The sequence below is a fragment of the Lontra canadensis genome, unplaced genomic scaffold, assembly GCF_010015895.1.
Source record: "Lontra canadensis isolate GAN:19392208 unplaced genomic scaffold, GSC_riverotter_1.0 scaffold1, whole genome shotgun sequence".
NCBI classification, from domain to species: Eukaryota; Metazoa; Chordata; class Mammalia; order Carnivora; family Mustelidae; genus Lontra; species Lontra canadensis.
Window position 1 is genome coordinate 92893063 of NW_022630995.1, and position 21145 is coordinate 92914207.

General features: G+C 35.9%; 1 protein-coding gene across 1 annotated transcript in view; it reads left to right on the forward strand.

Annotated features, from left to right (window-relative positions):
• The window catches only part of LOC116868517 (bifunctional heparan sulfate N-deacetylase/N-sulfotransferase 4), a 237430-nt gene that overhangs the window by 141425 nt on the left and 74860 nt on the right, over window positions 1-21145 (forward strand). The window contains exon 5 of the mRNA XM_032858895.1: window positions 122-250. Within this exon, the coding sequence (XP_032714786.1) occupies window positions 122-250 (129 nt within the window). The remainder of the gene's footprint in view (window positions 1-121; window positions 251-21145) is intronic.

The following is a 21145-nucleotide window of genomic DNA, read 5'->3' on the forward strand; positions in this document are numbered from 1 at the left end:
TCAGTAAGATTTGGCTTTAGCACCCAAAGAAACTACAATAGGAAATGATAATTTACAGACTCTGAAGACACGAGTCATTTAATTAAGTATTTTGTGTGCTGCTTTCCCCCTTCTTCCTCAGGTCCTCCCTCGACAGACCTGTGGGCTGTTCACACACACTATTTTCTACAAAGAATATCCGGGAGGACCCCAAGAATTGGATAAAAGTATCAAAGGAGGTGAACTTTTCCTCACAATCCTTCTAAACCCGGTATGTATTCTATTTACCCTTTTTTTATAACATGAGAATTTTCAAATACTTGTTTCTTTTGGTTTCCATTGCCAATCCTTTCACAAGAATAGTTGGTAAATACTAGCCCTACTAAAAGGAAATTAGATTACATCTCCAAGTTACTCAAGTTTGATTTTTAATTATTATGATCTTCAATCAAGAAAAACACAGATTTGTTGAGAGGCATATGTTGAATTTAGCAACTAAATGTAATATAACATCTCAGTGCTGACTTCTATTCTTGAATTGTAGTAAAGACATAATATGCAGTTCTCTAGCCCAGAATTATCATTCACAATGTTATCAGTGAATGCATATTTTGTCCATAAGCTGTTTGCTTCTGACTCAAGATCTCAGTAGGCACACACAAGTCAGTCTCTAAAAATGATCACAATGTAAAATCACATTGACAATATGTTACTATGTATTATCTTTGTATACCAGGGTCATCTAAGGCCTATTTTAAAAATCTCCACTAATTTTATTTGGAGATCATCAAAATGGAGAATTTGACCCTTTTTTCTCTAATTGTGTCCTTTTACCTTTCAAAGTTTCACAACTTTATTTCCTTTTTAAAAAAAAAAATTATTTACTTTTTAAATTTCTTTTCAGTGTTCCAGAATTCATTGTTTATGCACCACACCCAGTGCTCCATGCAAATCATGCCCTCCACAATACCCACATCAGGCTCACCCAACCTCCCATCTCCCGCCCCTTCAAAGCCCTCAGTTAGTTCCTCAGAGTCCACAGTCTCTCACGGTTCATCTCCTCCTTCAATTTAACCCCAACTCCCTTGACTTCTCCATCTCCCCATGTCCTTATGCTCCACAAATAAGCAAAACCATATGATAATTGACTCTCTCTGCTTGACTTATTTCACTCAGCATAATCTCTTCCAGTCCCATCCATGTTGATAAACAAAAGTTGGGTATTCATCCTTTCTGATGGAACCATAATACTCCATAGTGTATATGGACCACATCTTCCTTATCCATTCGTCTGTTGAAAGGCATCTTGTTTCTTTCCACAGTTTAGCAACTGTGGCCGTTGCTGCTATGAACATTGGGGTACAGATGGCCCTTCTTTTCACTACATCTGTATCTTTGGGGTAAATACCCAGTAGTGCAATTGCAAGGTCATAGGGAAGCTCTATTTTTAATTTTACCTCCTTTTATTTGTGCAAAAGTATATCAAGGTGAATGTCTATTGAGTGTAAAGTATATTAAGATAATGTTGAAATTATTTTGGCTTTCTGATTTTTCTCCCATAAGTGTTCCATTCCTGAGGTCTTACAAAAGCATCTCCTCTTTCACATCTTAGTGCACATAAAAAATATGAAGTAGTGGGTCATATGCTATGCCTACCTCATTTAATGTAACAAATTTTCATATTCAGAGAAAAAGATTCATGCACTAGACAAAATGACAGCTCGGTTGTATGTGGTGAAGGTCTGTTTAAAATGAATTATTTAGATAATTTTTCTATGGTATTTTTTTAAAGATTTTATTTATTTATTTGACAGAGAGCTCACAAGTAGACAGAGAGGCAGGCAGGCGGTGGGGGGGGAGCAGGCTCCCCACTGAGCAGAGAGCCCGATGTGGGGCTCAATCCCAGGACCCTGAGATCATGACCTGAGCCGAAGGCAGAGGCTTAACCCACTGAGCCACCCAGGTGCCCCTTTCTATGGTATTTTAAATTCCTGAAGAAATTAAATAAAACCTACTTTATGTAAAAAATGAAAACTTGTAAATTGGATTAAAGGGGTAGGGAAGTGGGGGTTAAAATGCTTTAAGCATGAATAAATACGAATAATCAAAAAACTTTTCCCTCAAATGACATAGTTACTGAAAACAAAACAAAATTTAAACAAGATCTGTTGTGTTGGGGTGGCACTATCCTGGTGAACAGCTTGTAGGCTCTATGATCTTTTGTAAGAAACCATTTCTCAGAGCTTGTTTGCTAGTTGAGCTAGATAATCTTCAATGTGCCTCAAAGATATCCCTTATGGACATAAATCTGAGATATTCCAATGTTTTGTGTATAATTCAAACTCAATGACCCTTAAGAGATATCCGAATTTTCTGTAAGTATTTTTTTGGAAACTGAGGTGTGCATGTGTATGTTAATGAAAGCAAATGTAGAAAACCTTTCTGTTTATCTCTTTCCTCACTAGTTGAGAATTTGAACTCCATAAAGGCAAGGGTCATTTTTTCATACCTTTTTCATTCCAGGGCTACACTCTTTTTTTTTTTTAATTTACTTAATTTTTTTTTAAGATTTTATTTATTTATTTGACAGACAGAGATCACAAGTAGGCAGAGAGGCAGGCAGAGAGAGAGAGGAGAAAGCAGACTCCCTGCTGAGCACAGAGCCCGACGTGGGGCTCGATCCCAGGACCCTGGGATCATGACCTGAGCCAAAGGCAGAGGCTTTAACCCACTGAGCCACCCAGGCACCCCCCAGGGCTACACTCTTGACTCCAAACCTTCTCTAACCATTTCTAAGGGGAAGTGGATAAGCATCAGAGCACTGATGATTACCTCCCCTAAAATTCTTGCCCCCAGATCTGATTGCTATTGCTATAAATTATATGAATGCCTGTCTACTTGTCATTAAAGAGATGAATTTAAAACTTCTTTTTTATTTTGAATTCAGTACCAAACCCCTCATAAAGGATCATTCCTTATAGAGACTTACAGTTGGTTCTTTAAATAAAATAGAAGACTATTTGTCATCTAGTATTTCTAACAAACTGGTGAACCCAGAAAACAATGCTAACTACTGCAAACCTTGCTTAAAAATATTATCACTGTTGGGCGCCTGGGTGGCTCAGTGGGTTAAGCCGCTGCCTTCGGCTCAGGTCATGATCTCAGGGTCCTGGGATCGAGTCCCGCATCGGGCTCTCTGCTCATCAGGGAGCCTGCTTCCCTCTCTCTCTCTGCCTGCCTCTCTGTCTACTTGTGATCTCTGTCTGTCAAATAAATAAATAAAATCTTAAAAAAAAATATTATCACTGTCACACAGATAGATTTTAATTACAGGCAGGATGGAATAGTGGAAGAGGGAAGTTTCAGAAGTTTTCTTGTATCTGTTCACAGCTGTGCTTGCTTTATCATTGTGAATTGATGGTGAACTCAAAATATGACACATCAGAAAGGAGAGAGTCCTGGATAGACACAGCAGAAAGAACAATACTAGAGATGGTCAATAGTATGGATAATATTGGACATCATAAAGTATGGTACTACGAAGACTGTATCTTACAAAAAGTGACCCACAAATATGTGAAATTAAAGAAAAATGCTGCTTAAAACATGGACAGTAAACACCCATAAGCAATCTAGGGAGATATTACTTGTTGGCTCTCTAGGGAGACAGGTACCAGCAGCATCTGGTGGTACTTGCCAAAATAGGGATTAATCCCAGACCTGTGTAGGGAGAGGTTACAAGATGTTTTAGTCAGGGCTCTCCAGAGAAACAGAACCAGGGGAGTGAGGGGTGGGAGGGAGACAGAGAGATTTATTACAAAGAAATTTCTCATGTAATTATGTAGGTTGACAGGTCCCAAGATCTGCAATTGGCAATCTAAAGACCCAGAAGAACTGATGGTCTAGTTCTAGTTCAGGTCCTAAGGACTTACCTGAGGTCTGAGAATCAGAAGGGCTGATGGTAGGGCACCTGGGTGGCTCAGTGGGTTAAGCCTCTGCCTTCGGCTCAGGTCATGATCCCAGGGTCCTGGGATCAAGCCCCACATCGGGCTCTCTGCTCAGCGGGAAGCCTGCTTCCTTTCCTCTCTCTCTGCCTGCCTCTCTGCCTACTTGTGATCTCTGTCTGTCAAATAAATAAATAAATAATCTTAAAAAAAAGAAGAAGAAGAGCTGATGGTGTAGTTCCAGGCTAAAGGTTGGCAATATCAAAACCAAGGAAGAGCCAATGTTTTAATACAAACCTGAGGGCAAGAAGACTAAACAATGTTCTAGCTCAAAGACCGTCAATCAGGAGTTCCCTGTAACTCACAGGATGGTGAGACTTTTTGTTCTGTTCAGGCCTTCAACTGATTGGCTGAGTTCCATCTGCATTAGAGAGAGCAATCTGCTTCACTCAGTTGACCAATTCAATTCTTAATCTCATCCAATACACCCTCACAGACACGCCCAAAATATATTTGAGCAAATAATCTGATCACTCTGTGGTCCAGTCAAGCTGACACATAAATTAACCACCACACTGGAAGAGAGACTTAATGTGAATGAAAGAAAATGGGCCACAGTGAAAGAGGGGAGGGAGGGGTAAATGAAGAAGCTTGGAATGTAAGCTTACAAGTTTTACGTGCTTGTGTCCTATTATGAACAGAGAGGCTCCTTAAGTGATGGCCTATGATCCATACACTGATACGGAGAAAAGAAATAGCATGCTTAATTACAGTTTCAGGTTAGATGGTTCCAGCAAGTCTGGCTAGGACAGGAATGGAGTGAGGAAAGACAAAAACAAAAAGAGGAAATACATGCTGACACCCAAACCTCCCGTTTGATCTATTCTTTTCCTCTGGCCTGAATTCTTTGTCAGAATTAAAAGTATCTTTTTACTCTCTCACCAAAATCATGCTCAAGAAAAAATCTGAAAGTTCATTGATGTGAAAGTATGCTATTGATTTGATTAATATGCTAATTTGTATTCTAACAGAGACAGTTCCCCAAGGAGAGGTCTATGATTGCATTATTTTAGATAAAGTCCCTTGTGAAAATAAGCATTTGTTAGGAAGCATTCAACCTCCATGAAATCACCTGGAGATGACCACTTCCTCTACTTACTGGTCCAACTGACTTGTAATGTGGAAAATTTATTTTTGTGAGGACTTATAAGTAGGATAAGTGATCACTAGTGTTAGCATAAACTCTAAAGATTAAAGGCCAATCTAGCTTTAATTTGTTTTTTCATTGATGCTCTATACTTTCACATCATAGAAATACTATAGTAATCATATATATGACATCTTTTTGTATGGTAATTTTCTCAATGGATTTGTTAAATGGTGTATAGATTTCTGTTTGTAGCATTGGGTTTTTTGTGTGTTGATGAATGGATGAATAAGGATATAGACAGCATGACACAAAGCTAGCAATAATAGTAAATACTCCAGATAATATTAATACCCATTTTTTCTTAGCATATTTAGAATGATAGACCAAATCTAGCAAGGTGAAATTTAATAGGAAATAATGCAAACTCCCAAAATTATTTTCAAAGAAAATAGTGATATAATTCCAGCACTATATAAGGATAAATATTATATAAGTGTAGATTAAATCTGCCAGAAACTTGTGGGTGGCATCATGACATATTAAGTACTTTGTCATTGAATTTGCCCAAACAGAAATGTTGTAGGAATAAGAAATCTAATACTTTAATATCTCATTTGATGCTAAAAATCTGTGACTCTATTTTTATTCAACTAGACATGGGGTATATCTCTTTCATTGTAAACATTAAAAAATATGAAGTAGGTTTAATGTTAAATATTACAAAATAGCATTATAAATTGGTTATACTCTGTGATTGTAAGGTCGGGGGAAAAGAAAAAGAGAGCTTAACATGTATACAAATAAAAGAATTAGACAAAATGGAAAGTAATTCAGTATTGGATGTATTAAGGGATATGTATTGAGAAGAAAAGAAATTTCCATCACCAGTATACTGAAAGAAATATTACTGCTAGATTTTGCAGAACTATTTTGAATAGATTGGTGGTGTCTGGATTCATTTGTATGTAAACATCCTATGAGGCTAATAAAAGTTGGAAAAAGTATATGAGGGAATGTCCTGGAATCTCCCTCTCTAGAGTACTTTAAAATAGAATCAACAACTATAAAGTTCTTTCTTATTGCTTTGGGAGTTCATCTGCCTAAAGGAAGGGAACTAGATTAAATAACCTTGAAAAGTTCCACATATAGTTGTCGGGGTTTTTTTCTTTTTTTTTCTTTTCTGGTTTATAACTTCCACAACAGTGCTCTGCAGTTAAAAAGGCACAAACCTTTCTGCAGAAATAGACCATAAATACACAGAACAAACTGGTGTTGCCAGTGGGTAGAGAGCGTAGGGGATGGACAAAGTGGGTGAGGAGGAATGAGAGGCACAGGCTTCCAGTTATGGAGTTAATTAGTCATGAGGATGAAAGGCACAGAATAGGGAATATAGTCAGTGGTATTACAGTAACACTGTATACTGACAAGTAGTATCTATATTTGTGGTGAGCATAGCATAACGTATAGGCTTCTCTAATCACTGTGTATATACCTGAAACTAACGTAACATTGTGTGTTAACTATAATTTTTTTTTTAAATGATATCATATCACAAAAGAGGTGGGGTGGTGACCATGAACCACACCAAGACCAGGGTAGTTTCATTGTCTAGCTTTTGACTTAGGGATTCACATTATTTTGCATTGTCCCCTCTAGAATAGACCTGTATTATTTCTGCACTCAAAAGTCTCTGATATTTTTTCCTTATGTATTTTCAAGAGCTTTTCTTTTCTTTTCTTTTCTTTTCTTTTCTCTCTCTCTCTCTCTTTTTTTTTTTTTTTTTTTTTGTAACTCAAGCAGACATCCTGCTTCTATGCACAATTTAAAATATATCATTATTTTCTGGGATACCTGGCTAACTCAGTTGGAAAAAACATAGGACTCTTGGTCTTGGAGTCATGAATTTGAGTCCCATGTTGTGTGTAGAGATTACTAAAATAAATAAACTTCTAAAAAAATAAATTAAATTATTACATGTGTCATTATTTTCCAATCTACCATAAGAAAGAAAATACAAATTGGAATATATTTTTACATCTTGATTCCTATACGTTACTCTTGTGTGTTAGATCTTTTGATTCAGCAAACTGCAAAGAATAGGGTTTCTTGATTTCCTTCGATACCAACTTGTTTTGCCCAAATGAATCTAACAATAGAAAATTAAATGATATGAGGGCCATTTGAATGGCATTTCAAAAGAATAGCGAGGCATCTGTCCACTTAACATTTGGATAACTTCCTCTTATTTTTCTTGGATTCTATCATGACCTCATCCCATACTGATATTTTCCTGCACTGCTCCACACTTGTCAAATACTAACATGTATTTCCCTGGTGCTGAATCCTTCCTGTATTTTCAATATAATCTTTGTTCAGAAAGGAAGAAATATAATTTAATCATGTATGAGGTGAAACTGCTTATACCCGGTAACCCACCATCATTCAAGTCAAGACACTACCCTATAAAATATGCAGCAACTGACAATACTAAAGGAAGGCTGGAGTCTTATCAGATGGTGTCACCAGTCACTTCAAAAGCTTGAAATGACTGTGTTCTACTGGATTTAATTTTTTTTAACTCATTTTAATTTTGTGCTACACAAAGAACAATATGAAAATAGAATTTTCCAAGTTTCTTAGCAGATACACTTAAAAAATGTTCAGATTCTAGGATGTTTTAAAATGGGAGAACTGGAGCCAGGAAATCTGTTTTCCAAAGTTCAAAGCAGTGTCTAGACTCACTAACCCCTGCCTGTATTTTGGCCAATTGCAAATTCAAGTGAAGAAAAAATATGTGCCCGAAAGAGCGGTGTACTTGAAATTGACAGTACAGTATAATGGAACTGCAATGATATACTTCTCCACGTGCTGTCTGCTGAACTTTCATACACCGAGGCTGCTTAATGAGCTTTCCTTCTTCATGTATATCAATCTCCAAGTTTGTGGAATCTAATAGCAGATGCAGTACATTTTGGATTAGTGCTGGCTCTTAAGACAAAGTACAGAAGAGACAGCTGTAAGGCACAGGAAAACATCAACATGAATAGCCTGAACCAAATTTTAAGTTATTTTAGTGCTGAAATAATACAGAATCAGACATGTAAGATAATTCTTAAGAACATATTCTATGTGCGGCACAATAGAAAATGCAAGAAATATCCCAAGTCCATTTTAGAGCAGATTATAAAGAACTACTGATTACTGATATCAAGACATCCAAGTATTCTTTGATGATTTGATTTTGATTTCCTATAAATGCCGTGCTTTATAGAAAACTTTAAGAATCAAATAAGTTTTCATGTAGAACAAAGCCATTACGTATTCTGCCAAAATATACTTCTCTACAAAACAATATATTAGTAATTCTAACTCGGGGTCATGGGAGATTTTTACATGTGTTCCAGCACTGTTTATTTAAAATAAATAAATAAATAAACTCACTGCTAACTGCTCTACTATAGTGAAATCTGCTTCTTATCTGGGCAGGGATTTTGAAGCAATTAGTGTTCCTGGAAGCTGTGAGGCATACAGCCTGGAAGAATGGCCACCAACTGTGAGAAGAATGGACCCCTGTAGTGTATATAGATTGTGGAAAATTCTATTTCCACTCGCTGAAAGACCTACAGTCACCTCTCTTTTTCCTTCATCTGTTTTTTTTTTTTTCCTCTTAAAGATTTGCGGGACTAACCTTTACAAAAGGACATAAATCACCACTTCTGAAGTGATTCACACTCACAGCAGGGACTTTGTAAAATCTGGAGTCACCTAAGATCCGTGGCCTCACTATGTATGATATTATTCTTCCTATTCACACCGAAAATCAGGATCAGAGTTAGTACAAGGATCTAGAGAATGTGAAGAAATTTTGCTCTTTTCTGATTTGGGGGTTAGTGCAGTTTTTGTTTCATTTTCCAGAGTAGGATATACACGGAAATTCAAACAGAATATTTTTGTCTCCTAAACCTGAACTCTCTCTTCATCAAATAAGAGGAAGATTGCTATTATTGTGTAGACATGCTTCTTTCCAACGCAATGGTTGCTACAGATCCTGATGGAATATAATTTACATTCATGTATGTATTTCCAGACCACAAACAAATCCATAAAATTGCATTGGTTTTTTCAATTTCGTTTCCCTAGAAAAATAAATGAAAACAGCAATATTTTACTGGGGAAGTCTATTTCATCTAGCGTAACTGGATAATTTAGTTTTCCCAAAGCATGTTATGAAAGATGGTGGAATAGCTCTTTAGCATAAATAAATTTTCAACAGCAAAAAATACAACCTCCTATTTGTGTGGATGTTAGTCAATAGATAGACCTTATTTCCCCTTTATTTTGAAGCTTGATATATGGAAGTATTAAGTGCATAGTGGTCTAGACATTTAGGGATAGTTTGGAAGCAAAATCAGTGAATTCGTAGTAATAAGAAAAAAAAACACCTCCTTGTATCACTGTTTATATGGCTTAGTGGGTTGGTAGGACAGTAGGAAAGTAAGTGGGTTTTGTAGGACTTCACAAAACTAAAATTGGAAAATGTGTGCTTTTTCAGTTTGAGTTTTTGCCTCATTCTTGATTTTACCATTTCTTCCACAAATTATTTAACACCTAATTATTTCAATATATCTTGTTCCTTTTTCTTCATATTTATTTTTTCTAATTTTGAAGTACAGTAAAGTAGAAAGACCATTTGTATCACTTTATTTCACTTTGTTTATTCCTACTTCATTTTCCCCTGGCTGTTCTGAGGAGTCAGATAATGTGAAAATAAAAATATGAGCTCTTTCCTAAAACTTGTTGGTATTTTTATATTTTTTTTACTTCTGGAGACCAAATTATTTAGCTTCAATTTTCCATTAGTGGTTACATACTGATATGAGTATTTATGTAAAGACTTAACTTATTGGTATCCATTGAGGAATCAAAAAGAGTAAGTCTTATAATTGCTATCCCTAGTTTTATCAGCAGATGGCTAAAAAGGTTCTATCACTAAAGTTAGCCTGAGTTGATATTTATTTGTTAAATGTTTATTTGAAGTTGACCTAATCTTAAATGTAAGAATAATTGATAAATATAATTGGAAATCGGGTGCTTAATTTATAATGAATTATTACAGTGTCCTGTGTTGTTAAGAGGCCAAACCCCCAGTTTATTTTTATGTCAATCATTTCATTTCTTCTTTTATTTGATTTTCTAAGGAGATCATCCTGATGACACTATCAAATAGTTCTAATGTGTGGATATTCATAGATGTGCATAACTCAGTCAAGGAATGCATGGGAATACTGTCCAGAGGAGTTGATATTTGAGTGAGTTGACCATTGGTAGATTTTCATCAGACAAATGAGGTGGCATGGTAGTGCTGTGGAGTGGGAGAATGGAGTAGGAGGCTTTCCAGTCAGAGAGAAAAGATTAGTTGGGGAGGGTAAAATAGCCATTGCAAATTTGGGAACTCTAAATGTTTGGGTTTTGTAGGAGTACAAGATGAAGATAAAGTTCTCAGAGTAAGATCATAAAAGTTTTGTATGACATGTCAAGTTTGAGTATTATTATTCTGTTGTAGGAAGGGAAGGAATTGGAGCAAGGGAGTGACAGAATCGAATATTAACCATTATTTGTAATTTTAGCTGATATTTCAGGATCTGTCCTTTATAGAGGACATTTGTATACTCCTCCTTAGGCTGACAGTACTTCCTGCCTCCACCCTACCATCCCTCAGATTTCATCTCTACTATTTCTTCCTCACCTGGGGTTCAGGTGAGGTTTAGGACATGACTCAGCTGCTACATATCCACACAAAGCCGCATACACAAAACTGCTTGCAGTGGCATCTTTATGTTTCACGAGTACTCTCTTCTTCACCTGTGCTATATGCACCCCCAGGCAGGAAGTGTTAGTTTAAGAGGTATTTGTTGAATAAACCCATAAATGAATGAACATTATAGCATCACAGCTGCATCTGTCTACCATGTGCTATTTCACACAAGCTGTTAGAGCGGTGTCAGAAGAAAAGGGAAAGGAAGGGAAAACAAGGGAGTAGAAAGGAAAGTAGAGGGAGGGAAGAGGTGACAAGGAAAGGAGACGGGACTATGGAAAGGAAAGGGAGAAAGGGAAGGGAAGGGAAAGCTATTCCTTTCTCTTTCTTCAAATCAGATGGATTGCAGGAATGTAACTTATCTAGTAACCGAAATTCAACAAATCTTGTTTTATTTTATTACTTCTATTAATTATAAGAAAAAGTCATACAATATTCCTAATGTTTCAGAACTTCTCTGTCTGTAAAATGGGGACAATAATGTTAGTCCCCTTACTGTTTTATACAAATAGTGTGAAATGTGATCAAAAGTAAGTGCTTTGATTTTTCAGAGAAAACATAAATAATTTGGTTAGAATTCTTATTTGAGAAAGTAAAAGTATATCTCATTTTTATTATCAAATGATATCTGAGGTGCGTTAGCAGCCCATAAACTCTGGGTTTATTTACAGCTTGAATTTTGCTTGATTGTTTCTCCCTGCTGGAACACATAAATCTAGGGATAAAGACATTCTCTTTTTACCAAGGCTTTTAGTTCATTATATGTTTTGCTCGTGAAAACATCCTTGGTTGTGATACTTTATTGTGCTATCTGAGCTATTTTTAAATGATAACACTTCTATCATTATTCTTTATTCCATTGAAACAAATTGAGTCATCAAATACAGTGCTTCCTTGGCCAGTCAAGCCTGCTTTTTAATTTGGTTTTGGTGTCTACCAAAGTACCTCAAATGTTTTCATCCAAGGTTTTTGGTTTTGTGATTAGTGTTGTTGATTGTATTATTATTATTAACAATAGAGGGGTTTTCTGGAAACACTAGTTGCATACTTTTTTAATACTTTCTAGTGAACATTGTCCATGGAAATTTTGCTCAAATGAGAACTATAAAGAATTAAAACAATCTCTGTGTTTAGTACATAAAAATTAATTATGTGAAAATGGAAGACCTTGGGCACCTGGGTGGCTCAGTCATTAAGTGCCTGCCTTCAGCTCAGGTGATGATCCCAGGGTCCTGGGATCCAGCCCCGCATCAAACTCCCTGTTCGGCAGGGAGCCCGCTTCTCCCTTTCCGGCTCCCCCTGCTTGTGCTGTGTCTCTCCCTGTCAAATAAATAAATAAAATCTTAAAAAAAAAAAAGAAAGAAGAAGAAGACCTTCCCAATTGGTACATAATTATCGATAATTTAGATGAACTAGTTGAACTCAATAGAAATAAGAAAACTCAACCCCACAGACTAAATAGAAAACTCTAGGCTGGATTTGATTACTTCTCACGAAAGGAAAGGGTACTCTTCGTGTCTACAATCATTGATCCTATAGATCTGTCTCCACTGAACTTCACACCTAACAGAACAGTCAGCGTTCAATTACCTCTGTGAAAATATTAACTAAAACTTGAGAAGGAGCCAAGAGATTTAGAAGTAAAGAAAAGGTCGTGTTCTTGTAAACGGCAAGTTCACAACTGCCAACATCCTTTAGAACTATGTGAAAATTACTAGATTAAACTATGTAAAAGATTCCAAGCATGAAGTGTTTCCCTGATTTATAATTGTCACTTTTAACACAATTTAAGGTATCCAATAATGGCATTCAAAGTATAAAGTGTAAGTAGTGGAATTTTGCTCCTACTTGAAGCTGTTATTATATCCACTTAAATTCTCTTTCACACATAGGTACACATTCAAATCAAACGTGAATAAAAGATGTGACTTGAAAATTGCCATCCTCCTGAAATTTCTTTTCAGAAGTCCATTCCGTAGTTCACTTAAACAACTTGCTCAAGCAATCAAATCTATATAGGCAGAGCTTTCTACATGGGCTAAGATGTTACGCTCATAAACACAGAGTTTAGGAATTATGAGCTATTTAGAGAAATAAAAAAGAAACTTAAACACATCACATTGCCCTGAATTGGAAGAGCTTTTATCCTATCTTTTGCCAAAAGCTTTTTTAAAAAGTATATGCTATAGCATATAACGACTCTTGAATCTTTAGTGATTTAGATTTTGAAAAAAGAAACTCATCTATAAGCAAGCACAGCCATAGCGACTCACAGTGCAAGGAACCATTGGCTGAATTATTATGTTTTGGAAATGACTTTCTAGTGAGCAGGTGAACTTCCAGTAACACTGGGAAACCTTACTTTTACAAGATGTGCCCATAGTAGGTCCTATTAAATATCTGTTGAATTAATAAGTTCATCAGTAAGTACTGCCAACCCTACTTCCAAAATGCATCCCAATTTGTGCTTTTTTTTCTTTTCATCTCCGCAGTGAGCCTATAAGACAGTGGCTCCATTATCTCTCTCCCAGATAACTGCTACCATTCCGGTTACACAGAATCCATTATTCCAAGAACAGTCACGATAATGTTGTTAAATGCAAAATAAAGCATGTCACAGCCATTCTTAAAGCCCTCCACTGACATCTCATTTAATCTTAGAATAAAATTCAAGTTCTGAGCCATGACTTGGCCATCTTCTCTGCACTAATGAAGTTCTGTTCTGACCTTTACTTACTATACTCCAACCACACCATCCTTATTTCTGTACAGTCTAAATATGCCAAGATTGTTTGCCCATCAGGGCTTTTGTGCTTCTGGTACTTTCCTTGGAACAAGTGGCTTCTGGAAATTTGTAAGTCTGATTTTTTCTGTCTTTCATGTCTCAGGTCAAACATCACTTCCTTAGAGAGTGGTTGTTTGCCCCTTTACCCATTAACCATCTATCACTTAAATGTCTTATTTTTTCATGGCATCTACTACTCTCTGAAGCTATCCTGTTGACTTATATATTCACCATCTGTCTCTTTCCCCCAATTCTACTTTCCATCCTTACACAACCAAAGACCTACTCCACAGTAGCTCCACAAGTCCAGTAACATTTACGTTGAGGTGGAGAAGGTAGGGAGGATACGAGTGGCATAGAGATGGCTAAACCACTTGACTGTTAACCACTGTATTTTCCTGGAAGTAGTTTTTGTGAGTTTTAGAAGTGCTCTTTAGCCAAAGATTTGAAATGTCAATGTGCAATTGAAACTTCTGTATTTTGATCAATGTCTGCTTTTTTGTTTTGACACACACAGAAAACTTTATAATTTTTGTGGGAAACAATATATACTTGAAGTGCTTTATAATGTTTATGCAAATCTGACTTAAAGTAATATTTTATTTTATCTTACCAAACTGGTTACATTAATGTCTGCCTAAAGTTAGAAAAACATAACTAGTAATAATTTCCTATGAAACACAAATCTAGGGGCAGCTGGGTGGCTCAGACGGTTAAGTGTCTGCCTTTGGCTCAGGTCATGATTCCAAGGTCCTGAGATGGAGCCTCCCATTATATCAGGCTCCCTGCTCAGTGGGGAGCCTTCTTCTCCCTCTCCCTCTGCCTGCAGCTCCGCCTGCTTGTGTCTCTTACTCTCTCTCTGTCAAATAAATAAAGTCTAAAAAATACAATAAATAATAAAATAAAATAAACACAAGTCTAAATCTGAGATATGAGGGCATAATCTGTAAAAATTCCTGTGATATCCAAGCCATCTTCAATACCCACTCAAGTATTGATACCCATTATTTTTAATATGACGAAGTGCTCTTTGTTCTCTTTATAGTAAACAGCTCGTACTTATTCATTGTTTACTATATTTAAAATTCTAAATGATTTACAGGTGTTAACTCATGTAATCCTTGCAAAAACCTTTTGAAGTGGATGCTATTATTATCTCCATTTTCTAAATGAGGAAACCATCCAGAAGTTAACTAATCTAGTATCGTGCAGCTGGAGATGGCAGAACTGCAAGTTTGACTTAGGAAGTCAGGATCCAAAGCCCTCGCTCTTTTCAACAGCACATTTTGCCATCTCTCCTAGTCAGATAACTCTCAAAATAGTAATATAAGTTGGGAAAAATCTGTCTCTTTGAGGGAAAGTGATCTTAGCAGCAATAACTGTAAGCCATGAATATGTTTGTGTAATTGCAGAGGTATATACATTTTTCAGAGTTCTATGCTCACGTCAAAGCTATAGTATCCTCGACTCATTCAATAAGCACCTATTAAACACTATTAGTGTATCAGAGAAATAAGGAAACAAGGGTACAGTCTGCATAGATTGGTGTAAGAAATAAACATAAAACAGAAAATTTGGATAGAATTTGATGAATGTGATCTTAAAAAAGAATGGAGGGGTGCCTGGGTGGCTGTCAGCTAAGCATCCAACACTTCTCAGCTCAGGTCTCCATCTCAGGGTGATGAGTTAAGCCCCAAGTTGAGCTCCACACTCAGTGTGGAGTAGTGAGTGACTTTTGACAATGTGACTTCTGAGCTGGACAGAGTATATAGAATTTTGACTGTCATTGAAGGAGAAGGTGTTTCATGATGACAGGAAGCTAATGAGCTAATGAACTTAAGATGTATGCGGAAGGAACAAGAGAAACAGGAAGAAGAGTAAAAGGAGAGAAAAAAGCTAGAAGAGAACTTGGGGCTCGCTACACTGTACAGGTTTTTATGGATCATACATAAGGGCACTCGAGTGGATGAATGACATGATACTCAGGTTTAGAAACAAAGTGAATATTCTTAGTTCTTAATATTCAAGCTATTCCATCAAAATGGTGATCTTCCTTGAGAAAAGATATTTTTTTCTTTCATCAGACTATGAGTAGTTTGGTCCCTTGTTAGAACCTTTAAAAAGCTGTCCTCATCTCAATACTAAACAAATCTGGCTAGTCCATGGCTCACAAACGGGGTGCTGGTAGAAGCGGCCACGGTTTGTACGTGTTATCCTTTCTTCCGGGCTGTCTTTGCAAAATGAACAATCTCAGGACTTCAGAAGATGAGCCTTTAAATTACTTTAATACTTTGTAAAAATGGTAACACTGCAGTTTTGAACCCATAGTCTTTGTGGGTTTTTCCTTTTCCGTTTTCCCTCTTTCCTTTTCCCTCTTTCTCTTTGTTTCTTTACGTCCTTCTACCCTCCCTATGTTCCTCCTCCTTTTCCTTCTCTTCCACCCCTTCTCCTCTCACTTTCTGCATTTGCTTCTTCCTTCCCCTCTTTTACCCCCTCGACCCTCCTTCTCTTTCTCTTGTTCTCTTTAATGAGCAATTAAGCTCATTCTCTCTAGAATCATTATAATTCTAGGTCACAAAAAAACATGTAATAATATTACATGTTACTATCCACTGACTTTTAATGCCATCATAATAAAAATAATGGATTTCGGTTAACAACCAATGAAGTAGATTTTAAAACAAACTCATATTTAGGAAAACACAAAGGTTTTATACTACTCTATTTAGTGTCTTTGGTAAAGTCTTTTCTGTATTAAAAAAAAAAAAAGAGTCAACTCTTGAGACTTCAGTCCTAAGAAAAATGACTTTTTATCTTATAATTCAATCATGAAAAGAAGGGCTGTAATTCTTTGCATATTTTGACTGGTAACAAGTAGATGATTATAAAAGAAGAATGAATTTAATATCTAGTATATTTATCTAACTTCTAATTTGACTCATTAACCTCATTGCATACTACCTGGTGTCAGTGAGAAGAAAAAAGTGAGCCATGAAGAAATTAAAAAAACTCTAGGTTCCCTCCTAGAAATGTGGCAGCTTTGTGATTTTGTTTTTAGCAGACTGAGCAGAGAGGTCATGGAGGAAAAGTTAATTTGTGATTGCTGAAGAACCCCTGAGAACAGGGTGAGGTTAGTCAGAACGTTTGTCTTTAGGGATCCCCTTAATTCTCTGGAGGACGCAGCTTTCCATATTTATATCTAGCACTTTTGCTAAGCAATATGATATTCAATTTCTCTTCATTTTAAGAAATTTTTTAGCCATCAGGGAGATTGAAATAAAAAGCACATTGAGATACCACCTTACACCAGTTAGAATGATCAGATTTGACAAGAAACAAGTGTTAGAGAGGATGTGGAGAATGGGGGACCCTCTTTCACTGTTGGTGGGAATGCAAGTTGGTGCAGCCACTTTGGAAAACAGTGTGGAGATTCCTTAAGAAATTAAAAATAGAACTTCCCTCTGACCCTGCAATTGCACTACTGGGTATTTACCGCAAAGATACAGATGTAGTGAAAGAAGGTCCATCTGTTCCCCAATGCTCGTAGCAGCAATGGCCACAATTGCAAAACTGTGGAAAGAGCCAAGATACCCTTCAACAGACGAATGGATATAGAAGATATGGTCCATATATACAATGGAGTATTATGCCTCCATCAGAAAGGATGAATATGCAACTTCTCTATCAACATGGACGGGACTGGAAGAGATTATGCTGAGTGAAATAAGTCAAGCAGAGAGAGTCAATTATCATATGGTTTCACTTACTTCTGGAGCATAAGGAATAACATGGAGGACATTAGGAGAAGGAAAGGAAAAGTGAATTGGGGGAAATCAGAGGGGAAGAGGAACCATGAGAGACTGTGGACTCTGAGAAACAAACTGAGGGTTTTGGAGGAGAGGGGAGTCGGGGGTTGGGTGAGCCTACTGGTGGGTATTAAGGAGGGCACGTATTGCATGGAACACTGAGTGTGGTGCATAAACAATGAATCTTGGAACTCTGAAAAAATAAAATTAAATTAAAAAAAATAAGTAAATAAATAAATAAAGTTTTTAGGATAGGGCCAGTTTAACATTTTAAGTGAAAATAAAAATCAGGTCAATGTCTGTAGCAAAAGAGGAATTATAAGAGCAGATATAAAAAATGTCCCTATTTCCACATGACACTGTCTTGCATCCAAGTAACCTCTTCTCTGTTCTCTGTCTGGCAATGCCAGGAGTGAAAAAAAAGTTAATGAAACATTAAAGGGAAACAAGCAGTTGCTCTTGCTTTTCAAAAGATAGTGATTAAAAGCATGGATTGGAAAGTCAAGTACTCCCCACCTCAATTTCCTGCTGCCTCAGCTTTAACATAAGCAAATTGCAAAACCTGAATTTAGTTAGTGCCATGACTGTTGAAGTTTCAAGGAAATATAGAAAAAGAAAACATTACTAATTCTGAAAGGACAATTATTACCTCATTAAAAAGTAAAGTGTTCCCCATAGTTTATACAAAGTCAGCAACTTATATTTGAAGTACTTCAAGGCTATTAAAATATGTTTTTTATTTCTCTCTTATGGATGGTGAAAAGAAATTCCCTCTAAGACAGTGGTATCTAACATTTGTAGATATATACCATATCAATAAAAATGATTTTGAACAGGTATCCACAAAATACTCATAAATATTTATTTATATATAAATTAAATTCATTCCACTATGCCAACACATTACTATACCTCATACATTTCATTGAGAGGCAAAATAAATAAAAATAAAATTTTAATGTTTTTTGGTGGATATGAGTTCATTAACCCTGCTGGCATTCTTGTATTCTGGAGATCACTGCAGTAGTACATTGAAAAGTTAATTAAGAGACAGAAAAGTATTACAAATATGCAAAATGAAATTTTACATGTATATATATTTTGTATATTCTTCCAACCTCTTTTTAGTATCAGGTTGAAATCATGAAATGCCTTATAGGCCACGGAAAGACATTTTACTCTTCATATTATCGTAAGTGGGTTTTTATATTTCTACAAGGATTTTATTTATATAGGTGTAATGTGAGCCATCGGAAACTTTTGAATAGGGATCTGATACAATTAGATTATGTTTTGAAAGAAATAATCTGGCCACCGAACGGAGAAGAGTCTGAAGTCAGCCAGTGTGGAACAAAGATACCAATGAAGAGGATATTTTAAGGCGGAAATTAATGCTCAGACTAGGCAGTACTTGTGGAGGTAGTGAGCCATAGTCGACAATAGGATATATTTTAACTGGTGATGGATTTGACGTGGTGTGGAAGAAAGAAAAGTCAGTGATGACCCTAATGGTTTAGCGTGAAGAAGCAGATGGATGAAAGTGTATTTACTAAGATGGGGAATATTGAAAGAGGAGCCAGTTTGAGGAAGGGGCTATCAAGAGTACATTTACTGATAAGCTGAGTTTGAGATACACTTTGGACATCGAAAATATTAGTCACTTGGCTAAGTGAGTCTGCAGTTCAGGAGATTATAATAGTGAAATATATAATCTGAATGAGCCAAATTATAGCTTGAATAACATGTAAAATTTCTTTTTCATATTTAGGAATATTATCCTAAACACTACTATTTCTTATTAGTAATTGCAAGGAAAATCATCTCATTTTCTTTAGGACAAAGAACAAGCTACTATCCACACACACAAGCCCCCTCCTTTGAGTGACTGTCATAATATTGAAATATGATAATGTTTTAGGGCCTCTTTTTCTCTAATAGAAATGTTCATTTCCTGAAATGGCAATTCTGAGAAATTAAGGACATGGATGATTGAGACGAGCTTTCCACTTTTGCTCACATACTACAGTTTATGCCTCATTGGATACCTTTAATTTTCCCTCTATTTCTTTACCAAGCTTTTGAGTGGGTCTGAAGAGAACGTGATTTGACATATTTAAGGCATCCTGAGACAGAATCTGTACCCGTGATCATATCTCTTCAGTGTCCACGAGGTCTCATAGTGTCTTTTTCCAGCTCATCTTTCTTGCTCCCTTGCCATTTTGGACGATAAAGAACCAGCTCATAAATGTTTAACGGACAAGATAAGCTAATAAATACTTCTCGAAATATCATCCTCTTACAATAGTCAGAATTATCTGTCCTGGAATAATTTCTTATGCCAACCAAGAAGAGCTCTCTATAAAGCTAAACTGTTTAAGTCAAAATTAAAAATAAAATCTACATTTCAAATGAAATATTAGCAACTCTTCTGGCATTTTAATGATACATCTTGCTACTCATCTCAATAACCTTTTAATTTCATACTAATGCATAAAATTGTCTTTGCTAACAAGTAAGGATTTATTCAAGGAAATTGGGGATATCTTAAATTATAAATTCTTGACTGGCCATTGAGTTAATCTAAATTAGAAATTTAGATCTCTGTTAAGTCTTAGTAGTTGAGTATTTTTAAGCCTCTAACCCTGATGCCATGTAACGATTTACCACTTTATTGATATGCTTTATTCATAACTGTCATAATGATTAAAGGTAAACATTATTTGTTTTATTATTATGGTTGTTGTTTCCTTTTCGTTGAAGGATATCACTAATTAGGAGGGGGTGATTTTTTGATTAAGTGAATTTTGAAAATAATAAAGATATAAGCATTCTTTAATTATAGGGTTTGGATCAAATTGGCATTTTATTTTGATTAAGATATTGGTCGATGGCATGATACTGAGGTAATAGAAAAAGAACTGGTCCATTCTGAGCCTTATGTTTTGTAACATATGTTTCATAAAATTTTCTTATTTAAGAAAATTTTCTTATTTAAAACTTCCCTATATTTAAACATAATATGAGAACTCTTTTCATGTTAGTTAATTAAACAATTTCAAAACATATTACTTAAGCCTATGGTTTACTTTCTTTACTGTAATTGTGAAAGTAGAAAATAATGTTAATTTAAAATTGCTTCAGAATAGTAAAATTACAGACTTATAAGTGTTAGTTTATTGTTCTAAGAAAAAAAGGTTTAAAAAGTTACTGTTTGTGTGTGTGCATGTGTGTATGTATTGACATGTATCTGGAATTTGCTCTATTTTTCTAATTATAGTAAGAAGAAACTTTTACCCTGGATAACAGAAAATTATTATCTAAATACAAATATAATTCATAATTGAAATTATACCAGTCTCCTGCAGCTGTTACGTATTAAAATGTATATCATATTGAGGGCGCCTGGGTGGCTCAGTGGGTTAAAGCCTCTGCCTTCGGCTCAGGTCATGATCCCAGGGTCCTGGGATGGAGCCCTGCATCGGGCTCTCTGCTCAGCGGGGAGCCTGCTTCCCTTCCTCTCTGCCTGCCTCTCTGCCTACTGTGATCTCTGTCTGTCAAATAAATAAATAAAATCTTTAAAAAAAAATGTATATCATATTGAGCAAAATGTAAGGGTCGAGCATTTTATATTTAACAAATTCTATGTAATTAAAAAGTAGGTTAGCA